The following is a 14,121-nucleotide window of genomic DNA, read 5'->3' as shown; positions in this document are numbered from 1 at the left end:
CAAAACAACAACAACAAGACGTCCATCAACAAAACATGTCGAAAGCCGCTAGTCAAAAAGAATCGCTCTTATATATATTTATATGAATCCTAAAATGAAAAAAACAATCACACATGATAACCACATACACATAACATACAAATCTGCATTTAACATTCCAACCACATACTATATATTAAAAGAAAATATTACCTAAATAAGAATGAGTTCAAACAATGATAGTTTATCTTATAAAAGAACAAAAAGCATGCAAACGATGTAAAAAGGCTATAAGTGCATAAGGGTGTATAAGTGTAATGTGTAAGTCCGTGCTGTTTATGTCGTTCAGTAGAGTCTTGTGTTGTTGGTAACCAGCGTAAAAGATTTATCTCTTAACTACACCAAGCCAGCCCAGTCATTCTCCAGAAAACCATGATGGGTTAAACACCCATGCATGGATTTATAACTGACTTATGACTAAAAAACTAGCCTTCCAGAGACAAACAACTTCTTTCGCGGTGACAGTAATTGTGATTTGGAAAATAGTCGTGCTTGATGACCGTAACACTAACCCTTACGGGCTAGGCCCAATATTATTTAAGTTTATCACTTTGAATTTTAACTTAAGCTGTAAATTATAACAGTAACTTACACTATTTTAAATTCCACTAAACGAGAAAATTATAAGCTAATATTTAAATATGAGAGATATTATGTTAAAAAAATAACAATTACCAGCTAATATAGAAAAAATACAATTTTATAATAACGCAACCACACCCCCTCCCCCCTCTTTACTGCAAACTGCCTTTGGGCCCACTGTGTACATCAATATTCATTTGCTAAAAGTTGACGAAAAAGAGACCAAATTTGACTACTTTTTCATTTTCTGCCGTGGAATTGCTCATATATGTATGTATGTATGTATGTATGTATGTACGGGCTTGTGATGAAGAAAATCACCAAACGTGTTATTTCACGCTCATAAAATTATGTTGTCATTGAGCGTGATTATGCGTACTCGAGAGTCGGCTAGAGCAATTGTGAAATTTGAAAATTGCTGAAGACTGTGCTCATAAAAAGCTTTTTATTTGTTATACATTGTTTTTTTGTCAACAAATGTTTGAATTATAAACATCCATTTGATATAATGTCTTTAAGGAAAAAAACATTCACGCTTTTTTAACTTATGTTATGTAACATTAGTTAATGTTACTAATTTTTTTAATGTTACAGGAGAATGAATAATAAAAGAGTTAACGATTTTTAATTAATGCTAAGCAAGTGCTCTTAGTTAAAAAACTTAATTTCAACTTTGTCTTAAAAAAAGAATTCTGTAGAAAAAAAGAACAAAATAACATTGTCCAAAAACAGTTTCTTTTATCTTAATTAAGTTTTTTAGGTTCAAATTTTTTTATCTTTTGTTGGCAATTTTTTTTAGGTCATTATTTTTTTAACTTTCTCATAGTTTAGTTTAGTTTTTTCAGCGCATTTTTGAAATAATTTAATATCAACATTTAACATTAACATAAACCTTATCATCAAGCATTTACAAATGTGTAAATGTTTGATGGCCAAATTATCAAATCAAAATATAATAATGGTTTGCGGTCGCACGACTTCTTGGTCAAGCCTGCTACAAAGAACCTTTTAGCGCAGTTCAAAATTAAGAGATTAGAATCTGGTAGTTAAAGATAAAAATTCTTTATTTCAAAGATAATAATTTATTATTTACCTTTGAGAATTTTGAATTTATTCCATCAGTTGATGTAACACATCGCTCATTTGAAGGTTTCTTTGTCTCACATCTTATTGCAATAAGGTGAGATGCTTTTTCAAAATGTCTTTGGATTGTGTAGTTTGTCACAAAGTTCGTCTCATCAATAAACTGTAAAGCACCTTGTCATATCAAGTCTTTACAACCTTGTAATACCATCTCCCTATTTTTAGTACAAACTTTGCAGTATATTTCAATAACATATGTAATTCCATTGTTAATTTCAGTTCTAAAGCCTATTACCTCTTCAACTTTCCATTTAATAAATGTTTTCAACATTACTTTGTTTCCTTGATTTAGAATGTCCTTGATTTCGGACACTCTAAACAGCAGAATAATTTTTAATTCGATTTAACATAAATAATAGTTGATAAAAATTCTATACTATAAACAAAGACGAATTTAACAAATCTCTATTATGAATATTTATTTTTATTATAAAAAATGTGTGAAATAATACAAAAAATTAGTAATAATTTCTGAATTTGTAACTAATTTTTATACCTAATGATGTCAATTGATATTGATGAAACATGTTGTCAAAAAGTTTCAAAAAAATTTTTATTTATTTGAAAATTTATATATATATATATATATAAATTTTCACACATATATACACACACACATATACATATATATATATATATATATATATATATATATATATACATACACACATATATACACACACACACATATATATATATATATACTTATGTATATACATTAGGGTGTGTCGATTTTTTTTTTTTTTCATTCTGAAAAGCGGCAAGGTTACTTTTGGTGAAGAATTTTATATGGATTCCGAATCCGCAAAAAAAAATTTTTTTTTAAATGTCTTGCTGGGTGGGTCGTTTTTTCTTTTTTTAATAAAATTTTAAGAATCAAAAAATAAAGTTAAAGATTTTAGTCAAGGGGAATGCTTAGTTTTGAATGACTAAAGAATGACTAAAGTGTGGCTAATTAAGGAGCAATATTTTTTATATTTTTAGACAGTAACTGTTGTGTGTGCTGTCTTTTCCCATTTAAATTAAGTTTTAAAAATAAGGGTAACTTATTTTTGTGAATAACTTCACAAGGAATCTGAATCTGTAAAAATAATTAACAAGATATAATTATATTTAATAACTAATTGTGTTTGTCTACAAGATAAAATAGGTACATAGGAAATAAGTACACATTGGGAAAACATTGTTAAATAAAAACTTGTCATCTGTAAAGAATATTTCCTTTGAATGGCAGATGTTAAAGTTGTTAATTGAAATAACTTAATAATAATATTATAAAAAATATTAGATAATAAAAATTGTATTACTTAAGTAATACAATTTTTTTAACTAATATTTTTTCACAACTAGTGATAAATAATTGACAATATAAACAATAAAAAATATTTTTTGGGTATAAAAGTGATTAAATAAGATAATATATATTATGAAGAAAATTTGATTATATATAAACTAAACAAAATATAAAAATTGTAGAAAATATTATGACAATCTAAAACAAAAAATTAACAATAAAGAAACATGAAAAAAACCGCATTAACAGAATTAGTTGGTACTGGAAAGGAGTTATTACTCACTGAACTTACAACAAACATGCAGATATGCAGTTCTATTAAGAGAACAATGTGATAAAAACTCCAGGACCTTTTTAATAAAAGATATGGCAAAAAAGGTTGCATGTTCCGTTATTATGCAGTGGCAAAAGGCAAACGTTAAAGATCCTATAATTTATTCTGAAAAGAATATTGTGTACAAAATTATAAAAGCTTGGGACGTTGCATTTTTAATATCAGTGAACAGAGAAAATAAAAAAGAGTTTACATTGAAATTGGATAAACTTTTTGATATTTTAAATTGTAAGTGTATAATTTCTAGTTGTAAAGAGTTTGGTTGCAAAATTATTTGTAAACAACAAGCCCACATTACATGCAACTGCTCTAAGGAATATAAAATTCCTATTATAGTTATTTTTAATATTAAAACCCAAAGAGATAAAGTTGGTGCTAAAGGTTTGCTTCAAATATCTTCCAAAGATATGCCTGAACACAACAGACAAGTTAAAACATTATATAACCATTCTAATAAAGAAGCTTTTAAAAGAAAAAAGGCAAACAGCATAACAACAAATAAAATGTTAAACAATTTTTCAATGACTGAAGATGAACTCACTGATAAAGAATTCAACACAGAACCTAGTACTTCAATTTCAAAAGTAAAAAAAGCCTAAATATAATACTAAAAGTGAACGAAATGTCGCAATACATAGTCTAAAGTAAAATACATATTTTTTATTTTAAATTAAAAAAAAAAACTCTATTTAAGTATAACTAAAAAATGTATATATATTTAGATAAGGAGTTTCTTCTAGAGCTGCTGCAGCTTTGACTATAGCTGCCTGGGTTAATGCAGGATTGATTACTGAGAAAGATACACAGTTTATTGTTGGCTATAAAAAAATTGTAAGAGCTAAAGATAAAGTAATGATGGAGTTAAAAAATGAAACTTTAAAATGTATAGACAATGGGAACATCAATTGTATTTTGTTTGATAGTAGAAAAGACGTTACAAAAGTAAAGATAAAAGTAAAAAGATCTAGTCAGTTTTTTCCCGGATCTATTAAAGAGGAACATTATACTACATGCATGGAACCAGGCGGCAGATTTTTGTTTCATTTTACTCCACAAAAAACAACTGAAGAAAAAAAGCATGCCAAAATAGTTGCCAATCATTTAGTCAAATGGATGATTCAGCATGGTGTTGACAAATCGATTCAAGCATCGGGCGGTGATTCAACAAATGTTAATACTGGATGGGAAGAAGGTGTCATAAAATTTGTTGAATTGAAACTTAATAAAAAGTTGAACTGGATAATATCCGCTCTTTATACTAATGAACTAACCCTCAGACATCTAATAGTTGAATTAGACGGAAAAACACTTTCAAACAACAAATGGTCCAGTGAATTAAGTAAACTACTGGATACAGTTGCAGATGTGGAAGTAAACAAGAACTTTGAAAGGGTAACTTTAGGTGAACCACCTATTGCTTTGCCAGACAAAATAGTTAAGGATCTTTCGGCTGATCAAGCTTACGAATACAGAATTGTAACAGCAATAAGATCTGGAGTTTTACCTGAAAATTTAATAAACCTTGAAATAGGTCATGTTTCTCATTCAAGATGGCTTACTACATTCAACCGTTTCTGTAGATTGTGGGTTTCAATTTATTTTTTAACAGAAAAGAACCTTAGAAACCTATGTTTAGTTATTGAATTTATAGTTGGTGTATATTTTCCTTGCTGGTTTCAAATAAAGGTAAAACATTCCTGGATAGATGGACCTAGGCATATTTTATTCCAATTGAAACAACTAAAATGTCAAAAAAAAAGAGGTTGTTGCAATAGTAATAAAAACTGTAAAGAGATCTGCATGGTTTGCCTTTAGTGAATGCATTATACAGACTCTTTTGTGTTCTAACAATGAAGAGGAACGAAAGTTCGGAATGCAAAAAATACTAGAAATTAGAGGGAAAGGAGATAACAATACCCAGTTAGGAGATGATTCGTTAAAAAGTCGCAAAACCCCATGCATAATTACTTATGCTGATAAATTGACCAATCTAATTGAGTGGAAAGATTCAGTATACGAACCACTTCTTACCACAAGCCTCACAACCCATAAAGTCAGAAAATATCTTTACAAGTCTATGGTTGTTCCAGATTGGCCATGGGATTCACAATCCATCGAATGTTGTATTAAGCAGGTTTCTTTTTTATCTAGTTATAAGAATATAATAATTTATAAATTGTTTTCAATAACTAAATTATTTTTAATGTTTTATATAGTTTACAGAGGCTTGTGCAAAAACATATTTGCATAAAAGTGAGAAGGATATATCAGAGCACAAGAAGTCAGCAGAGTTTTTATGAGCAAAAACAATTCTAAATATAATTTAGCTGGACTTACAAAGTTTAAATAAAATTTATAAACTATTATTTGTTAATTATATGTAAATTTAAAAAAGATAACAGTACTATATAAAATATTTATATACATATATTATAAACGTATTAGTGTATAATATATTGTTTGTTATAAAAAAATTGTTTTAGATTAGTGTTTAATACTTAAAAAAATTATTATTTAGAGACTTGAATATTTTGCTACATTCGGATTCCTTATAAAATTTTTCACAAAAATGTGCACCCTTGATTTGAAAAATTTAATATAAAAAAGGAAAAAACGACGCACTCTACCATCATATTTTACGTCTAAAATATGAAAAAAGTGGCTTATTTTTGTAAAAATACCCTTCACAAAAACTCACTTTCTATGTTCATTTTTAAGCATTTTTGAATCAAATATAAATTTTTTTTTAAATTCAACATAATAGTTATTAAGTTTACTAAAAATTAAAAAAATGTATATATTTTTTCAATTATTATTTCCTCTAGTTAATTTAGTCTTTTTTTTTTGTTGTTTAAATATGTGCTGACCCACCCATTATTATTATTCTTTTTTTTTTAATTTTTTTTTTTTGCTGATTCGGAATCTCCATAAAGTTCTTCACAAAAAGTAACCTTGCCGTTTTTTAAAAAAAATAAAAAAAAATCGACTCACCCTAAAATACATGCATACACATATATACATACATACATACATACATACACACATTTGCATTTATTTATAAACATATTTTTAGAGTGTAAATCATGCCCACCACACACAAAGGGTAAACCTGGCTTACAATTTCAGTTTTGGAACAAGCTTCCTTTAAGTGGCCCAATTCACTTGTATTGTTTGTCCAATCCAGGATATGGTAATTAAAGTTCTTTTATTATTAAAACTTTTTTTGATGTTGGTTAAGTGTCAACTTAATAACATTACCATTTTTTCTTTTATTGTTCTTTATATGGTTATGATTATCTAACCCCTTTAACAAATTCTTAGTCACTTCCAACTTGAGAGAGTTGCTTGTTATAAAAATATTTTATTTTTTAGAAAATGGTTGTCGCACGCCAACTGGGTGGTCAGTTTACAGTTCATATATTTCTACTGGTATTGGTCATTCTGATGATGCAGAATTAGTTATGTATATAGATGTAACTGCATTCACTGAAGATGAGTCAACATTTACAATGACATTTGAACAATTCTGTCAAAATGATGACCTATGTCGAACAAAGTTCCAAGAGGTATTTGATACAGTTTTAATTTATGATTTCTATTATTTTGATTACTAGTATTACTACTTATAATTTTAGAATTTTAGATCTCAAATTCTAAAATCGTAGTATAAAAGTTGTCCTCGATGGACAACACTCTTCTTCATAATCTGTAACTTTAGGGGTTCCTTAAGGTTGTATCCTTGGCCCTTATACTGGCCCAAGGTTGGGTTGGCCCTTATATTGGTTGGTCCTTATACTTGTTGGCCCTTATACTGGGCTGGCCCTTATACTGGTAACAACCTTATACAAGGTTGGCCCTTATACTGGCCCAAGGTTTATTATGTATTTTGGTTTTTCGGTAGAGTGTCTTCAAGGATGGCGGACATTTTTTTTAACGGAAATAAAGAAGGGAAGAAAAAAGTTTACAGTATTATTGATAACTTGAATCATTTCAATCATCTAAAGAAGATTTTTAAATATAGAAAGCAAAAATAGTGAAACAGTAAATCTTTTTTAAGCGAATTAAAAAATAATCATAGAAAGATATAAGAAAACATAAAACTTAAAAAGAAAGATGCAAAAGAAAATTCGAATTTTAAATCGTTTTTAAATATAATAAAAAAGAATAAAACGATCGATAGGGGGAAAGAAAAAAAAAAGATAAAAAATATCAGAAGAAAAGATTTATTAAAAGAGAAGAAGATATTTTTAATCAATTTTTTTTTTGCTATTATTGTGTGTATATATATATATATATATATATATATATATATATATATATCTATATATATATATATATATATATATATATATATATATATATATTTAATTTTATTTATCACATTTTTATTTATATTTATTTTAGATTCTAATTTATCATTAGATTATTTATTTTGTTATACTATAATAAATATTTATTTTATTATTAGTTTATAATACTTTTAATTAGTTTCTTAACTTATAGTTAGTTTTTTATTCGTTTAATTAAATTATAATTATATTTTGCAGTTGCCTGTTTGTTTTACTGTTATTTCATTATCATTCATCATTGTTATTGTTAATACTATTTATACCTTACTTATTGATATTATTATGTAGCTTTATTAGCTTTTTACTACTATTCTTTACATAGCTATTTACTTATAAATCATTATCTCTTGATCCTTTCAAATATTACAAAAGTTTATTTTCACTAGTTTAACTATGGCTTTAAACTGTCATCTGGGTAAAAAAAAAAAGTTTAGGTTGCTGCTCAATTCAATGTGACATTTGTTTGTTTTGGACTCATTCAAAATGCAGCAGGCTTGATACTGAGTACAATTTACTACAATTAAGTCGCTCACTGCAGCATTATGTAAGTTGTACAAAGAGTGTCTTTCCATTCACAAATGTACCAGATAACAAATTCAAATTACTATTTTCTTCTGACAAAATGCTTATAACTGATGATTTACCTCTGTCAATAAATCTCTTTCCGTCTTCTCATTTAAATAAAGTTTCTAATCAAATTAATGATTATGTTTCATCTCATGTTTTAAATTCAGATAAAGAAATCCATGCGCTAATAGACATAGTTTGCAAATATTATGATATGAGTAAATTCTGTTCACTAAACTTTGACAAAATTAATGCTCTCTTTTTATTTCATTAAAACATATCATCTTTGCAAAAACACTTTGAGGAATTAAACGTATTACTATCGTTAATGAGTTTTGAACTTTCCATTATTGGTATAATTGAAACACGATTAAAAAAAGGAACACCATCAATTCATCCAATCCTCATTGATAACTACAATATTAAGCACACACCAACTGAATCCTCTTGTAGAGGTACATTATTATACTTATTAAAAAAATTAATTTATAAACTAAGGGATGATTTAGTGATTTATACACCATATTGTTTAGAATCAGTATTTGTTGAAATAATTTTTTTTTTTAAATCTAATATTATTGTTGATTGCATTTATAAACACCCTTGCATGGATATAAACGATTTTATAATTATCATGTCTGTCCTACTTCAAAAAATAAATGCTGAAAATAAATTGATTTTCTTACTAGATGATTATAATATTGATCTGATACAATCAAATAATGACACTGCAACGTCTGATTTTTTAAACTTGTTTTCTTTTTATAATATTCGCCCTTTTATCACTTTGCCAACCAGAATTACTAACCACTCTGCTACAATCATTGAATATATATTTTTTCTAATTTAATAACTAATGAAATTATTTCAGGACATTATTTGACAAGTTTCTGATCACTTACCTCAATTTTATATTTGTCCTAATTTTAATAAGTTAATTATACCACACAATCACAATTTATATCGCAGAAATTTAAAAAAATTTAATATAATAAACTTCATATCAGATTTATTAAAAATTAATTGGGATAATCTTATAGAGAACAATGATGTTAACTCTTGTTTCCAAACATTTATTTCTGAAACAACCTTGATTTTGAACCGCTACGCCACACTTAAAAATTAGTATTAAGAACTTCTTGCGTCAATTTAAACCTTGGATTGCAAAGGGAATCTTAAAATCGATTCATATACGCAATCAAAGATATTAGGAACATAAACAAATTTAAAACTGCTTTCAAACAATACAAATGCATGATAATTACCTTTAATAAGCTCAGTAAAAAAAATGCATTTTAAAAAGTACTTTACAGAAAATGTAAAGAATCTTCGCAAAATTTGGAAAGGAATTAATATTTTAATAAATGTCAAAAACTCTAGTCACTTATCTCCCAACTGTTTACAAGATAATGAAACATATATAACTGAACCAAATCTTATCTCTGAAAAGTTTAACACTTTTTTTATAAACATCGCACAAAAACTTACATAAACTATACAAAATATCTTAAATATCCAAATTTACATACTCCATACTACATCTCCAACAAATATTCCTGAAGTTTCATCTCTTATATCTAATTTGAAGCTGAGAGAATCAATAGGCCCAAATAGCATTCCCACAAACATTCTTATCGATTTAATATATCATATCGTCAACCCTCGGAATTAGGGTCGGCATTCGGCAATGCCGACCTAACTGCAGACCTGAAAGTCTATTTGAGATTGGCAAAAATTTGCCGACCTCGTTTCTATGTTTTTATGGTTAAACCTTTGTATCAAATAATTTTTGCCGACCTGATGCCGACCTCAAAAAGATTGAGGTCGGCATATTATTGCTGACCTCATTTTTCCTAATTCCGAGGGTTGTATCGTAATTGGAACTTTTCCGAATGTTCTAAAATTATCTGTGTTGTTCCAGTATTTAAAAACAGCTCTAAACTTTTATGTACTAACTACAGACCTATTTCTCTATTATCTAACATTAGTAAACTTCTTGAAAAATGTATGTATTTTAGAGTGTACTCTTTTCTTAACTCTTTTAACTGTTTAAATTTCAATTTGGTTTTCGTTCAAAACATTATACCTGCCATGCATTGATAAGTATAACTGAAAAAATCAGGAAAGCTCTCGACACTGGTTATTTTGTTTGTGGTATTTTTATAGATTTACAAAAAGCTTTTGATACCGTTGATCATAACATTTTAATTTCTAAATTAAAACACTATGGTATTCGTGGTGTTGTAAGTGACTGGTTTTGCTCCTATCTTACAGATCAGAAACAATTTGTAAGTAATAATGGTTATAATTCTACTAATAAAACTGTTGAGTGCGGTGTTCCTCAAGGTTCTGTTCTTGGTCCTCTTTTTTTCTTAATTTATGTTAATGACATAAACAACTCTATTCGCTTCTTGTCAATTCATTTTTTTGCTGATGACACAAACCTATTGTATATCAACAAATCGTATAATTCTCTATGTAAAAACATAAATTCAGATCTAAAAGGTATTGTTCACTGGTTAAATGCTAACCTAATATGTCTTAACGCAAAAAAAACTGAGCTAATCTTTTTTTCATCTTCTAGAAAAAAATACAATCAAAACAACAATTCTAAAATTCAAACAAAAATAAAATTAAAATAATAAACGGTTATGTCCTACAAGAGTTATTAAATATCTCAGTGTTTTGATTGACTGCAATCTCTCGTGGAATTTTCATATTGATGAGTTACGCAAGAAACTCATCAATAACTCATCAACTCGAGCTAATGTAGCATTTTCAATAATTTGTCATTATGTCAATCAATTCACAATAAAGAATATTTACTTTGCATTATTGTTATCGCATCTTAGTTAATGTTGTCAAATTTGGGGTCAAAATGGCAACTATCACATCAAAAAATTGATCTCCTTTCAACGTCAATCCATTAGAATTATAAACTTCCAACCTTTTAAGTCAGAAACATCAGAATCTTTCAAAAATCTAAAAGTTCCTACCTTTCCAGCGCTTGTAAATTTTGCTAATCTTCTTGTTTTTGAATCTTAATAAAAATTTACCCTCTTCTATAACAGACTTTTTTTACAGAAAGTAGAGTAATACATACATACTCTACTAGAAACATATACAATGGAAAACTTAGTGTATCACCATTTAAAACTCAGAAGTATGGTAAACATTCTCTTGTTTATCAGTGCATTTGTGAATGGAACAAGAGTCTTGTATGCATAGTGAATAAATTCAAAAAACTACAACTCCAAACACCTTCATCGGCTTTTTTTAATTTAAAACAAAATCAATTTTAAAAAATTCTGAGAAAAATTTTAATCTAACTTATTGACATGATTTTCATTTAATATTTAAAATATACTCTTATTTTTTAATTATGATTACTACAACTATTATCATTAACTTCTTGTTTGTTTATTTGTTATTTTTATCATCAAAGTATGATTTTTAAATGTTTACTTTATTTATGTATGTTCTATGTGTGTATGCTTATTATTAATCAAGTTATATTTAAAAACTGGTGTCACTCCTTTGATCAGAATTCTGTTTGAGTGACACCATCCATAACAACCATTTAGTTATTATTATTATTATTAAATACTTCTAATTAATTTACTAATTATTATATTATTTTATATTATTATCATTTATATATATATATATATATATATAAATATATGTATATATATATATATATATATATATATATATATATATATATATATATATATATATATATATATATATATATATATAAATATATGTATATATATAGATCTATAGTTTGTTGGCTTTAGGAAGAGCGGAAGGAAAAAAGTGATTCTTACGCCAACATATACGTCACTTTTAATTACTTTTAACTTTCGTCCAACATTTCCGTGTTGGACGAAAGTAAAAACCATTAATTTAATTACAAATTAATCGTTTTTTAAAAAAACCACAAAAACGCAAATTTAATTGACCAGAATGTTTTTAAAAACATTCTGAATGTTTTTAAAACATTTTGAATGTTTTTAACAATATAAACAATGTTTTTATTTTAATTTTTTTTAATAAAATGTTTTTATTTTTATTTTTTTTAATAAAATGTTTTTATTTTTTTTACTGTAAATTATGCGCGGAGTGTTGCTACATCGACTATCTTATAGCCTGACTCGCAAGGGAGTGCTGCTACATCGACTGACAAATAGCCTGACTCGCAAGGGAGTGCTGCTACATCGACTGACAAATAGCCTGACTCGCAAGGGAGTGCTGCTACATCGACTGACAAATAGCCTGACCCGCAAGGGAGTGCTACTACATCGACTGAGGGTTTGGTTGGGGCAGGCAGTCTATCGTTATTAAAAAAAAAAAATTCCGGTCTTGCATTTTAATTTTTACTTTTTGTCAACAAAATATGGAAAAAACTTTCGGACAACATCTAAGGGTTCTATATATATATATATATATATACAATTTTTTTATTTTTTTATTAAACAATTATTTTTACTTACTACAATCAATAGAGTTATGAATTTTTTATTATTGTTATTATAATATTATTGTATGATTTAAAAAGAAAAAGAAATATCTTGTTGTTGTTGTTTATAATGGCCCAAGGTTGTATCCTTGACCCTATACTCTTTAATTTATATTAGCAATCTTTCTGATATTCTCACATCTAAGGTGGCATTGTTCGCTGATGATACTACCATTTGTTTTTGTCTTGACAAGAAGCCAACACAGATTGCTTGGAGGGGGCATTTGAGCTTAAAAAGGGTCTCACTTCTGCTACAGCATGGGGCTCACAGTGGCTTGTGAACTTTAATTCAGATAAAACTCAGTTTTTTCAGCCAATCGTTATCACAATAAATTAGATTTTCCTTTATTTATGAGCGGTAATGTATTCAATAAGTCATTTACCCTTCATCTTCTAGGATTAACTCTTACTTCTGATCTTTCTTGGAAACCATATATCAAATTAGCATCTGCTAAAGTTGCGTCTCTTTATCGTGCTCGACACTTTGTTACTCCAGATTCTATTCATTATCTCTACAAGTCTCAAATCCGTCCTTGTATGGAATACTGTTGCTATATCTGGGGCGGATATTCCAATGATGCCATTTCTCTTTTAGACAAGGCAAGTGCAAAAGGTATTGTAAAAGTTGAACCTGCTTTTGCAGCTTGTGCTTCTCTTTCTCTTTTCTACAAGTACTATAACAGGCACTGCTCTAAAGTGCTAGCGTCTCTTGAGCCATCTACTAAAATGTCTCATTGTTTTTCTGTGACTATTCTTAAGTGCTCTAAAAACTCTTTTCCGTCTAGTTTTTTCCTTGAACATCAGTTCTTTGGAATTTGCTTTCTTTATCTTTCTTTCCTTTTTCATATAATTTGCAATCTTTTAAGTCATCTGTCAATTGTTATCTTGCTCTATAAACTTCATCTTTTTTCTTCCAGTAACTTCCAAATCTAATAGTGGTTGCTTGCAGCTTTGTTGGAAGTCAAGATTTTGAAATAAATAAAAATAAAAATCTAGCAGTCAGGGTCTGTAGAAAATGAGTAAAGGTAGATTTAGGTTACTCACCCATACTCAACAATTATTTGTTTTAGCTAATCATTAGCACAAATCAAGTTGTCAAATTTTGGCTAAAAAAGATATATTAAGAGTACACTAATTATACACTATAAAGTATATAGTGTAAATAATATAAAATATAAAGTACACTAAGATATATTAAAAGTACACTAATTAAAAGCAGGATAAGTAGTGTACTTTTAGTACACTAATTATCCTGCTTTTAAAATACTGATGTTGGCATTCAGTTAAT

The 14,121-nt window shown here is 27.5% G+C and overlaps 1 protein-coding gene across 1 annotated transcript in view; it reads left to right on the top strand.

The window, feature by feature from the left end:
- Positions 1–14,121, top strand: part of LOC100209448 (endosome/lysosome-associated apoptosis and autophagy regulator family member 2) — a 97,184-nt gene that overhangs the window by 59,870 nt on the left and 23,193 nt on the right. Inside the window, exons 12-13 of the mRNA XM_065818325.1 lie at positions 6,466–6,582; positions 6,765–6,958. Of these exons, the coding sequence (XP_065674397.1) occupies positions 6,466–6,582; positions 6,765–6,958 (311 nt within the window). The remainder of the gene's footprint in view (positions 1–6,465; positions 6,583–6,764; positions 6,959–14,121) is intronic.

Source organism: Hydra vulgaris, chromosome 14 (genome assembly GCF_038396675.1).
Source record: "Hydra vulgaris chromosome 14, alternate assembly HydraT2T_AEP".
In the NCBI taxonomy this organism is placed as follows: Eukaryota; Metazoa; Cnidaria; class Hydrozoa; order Anthoathecata; family Hydridae; genus Hydra; species Hydra vulgaris.
This window is presented reverse-complemented; position numbering and strand designations above follow the sequence as displayed.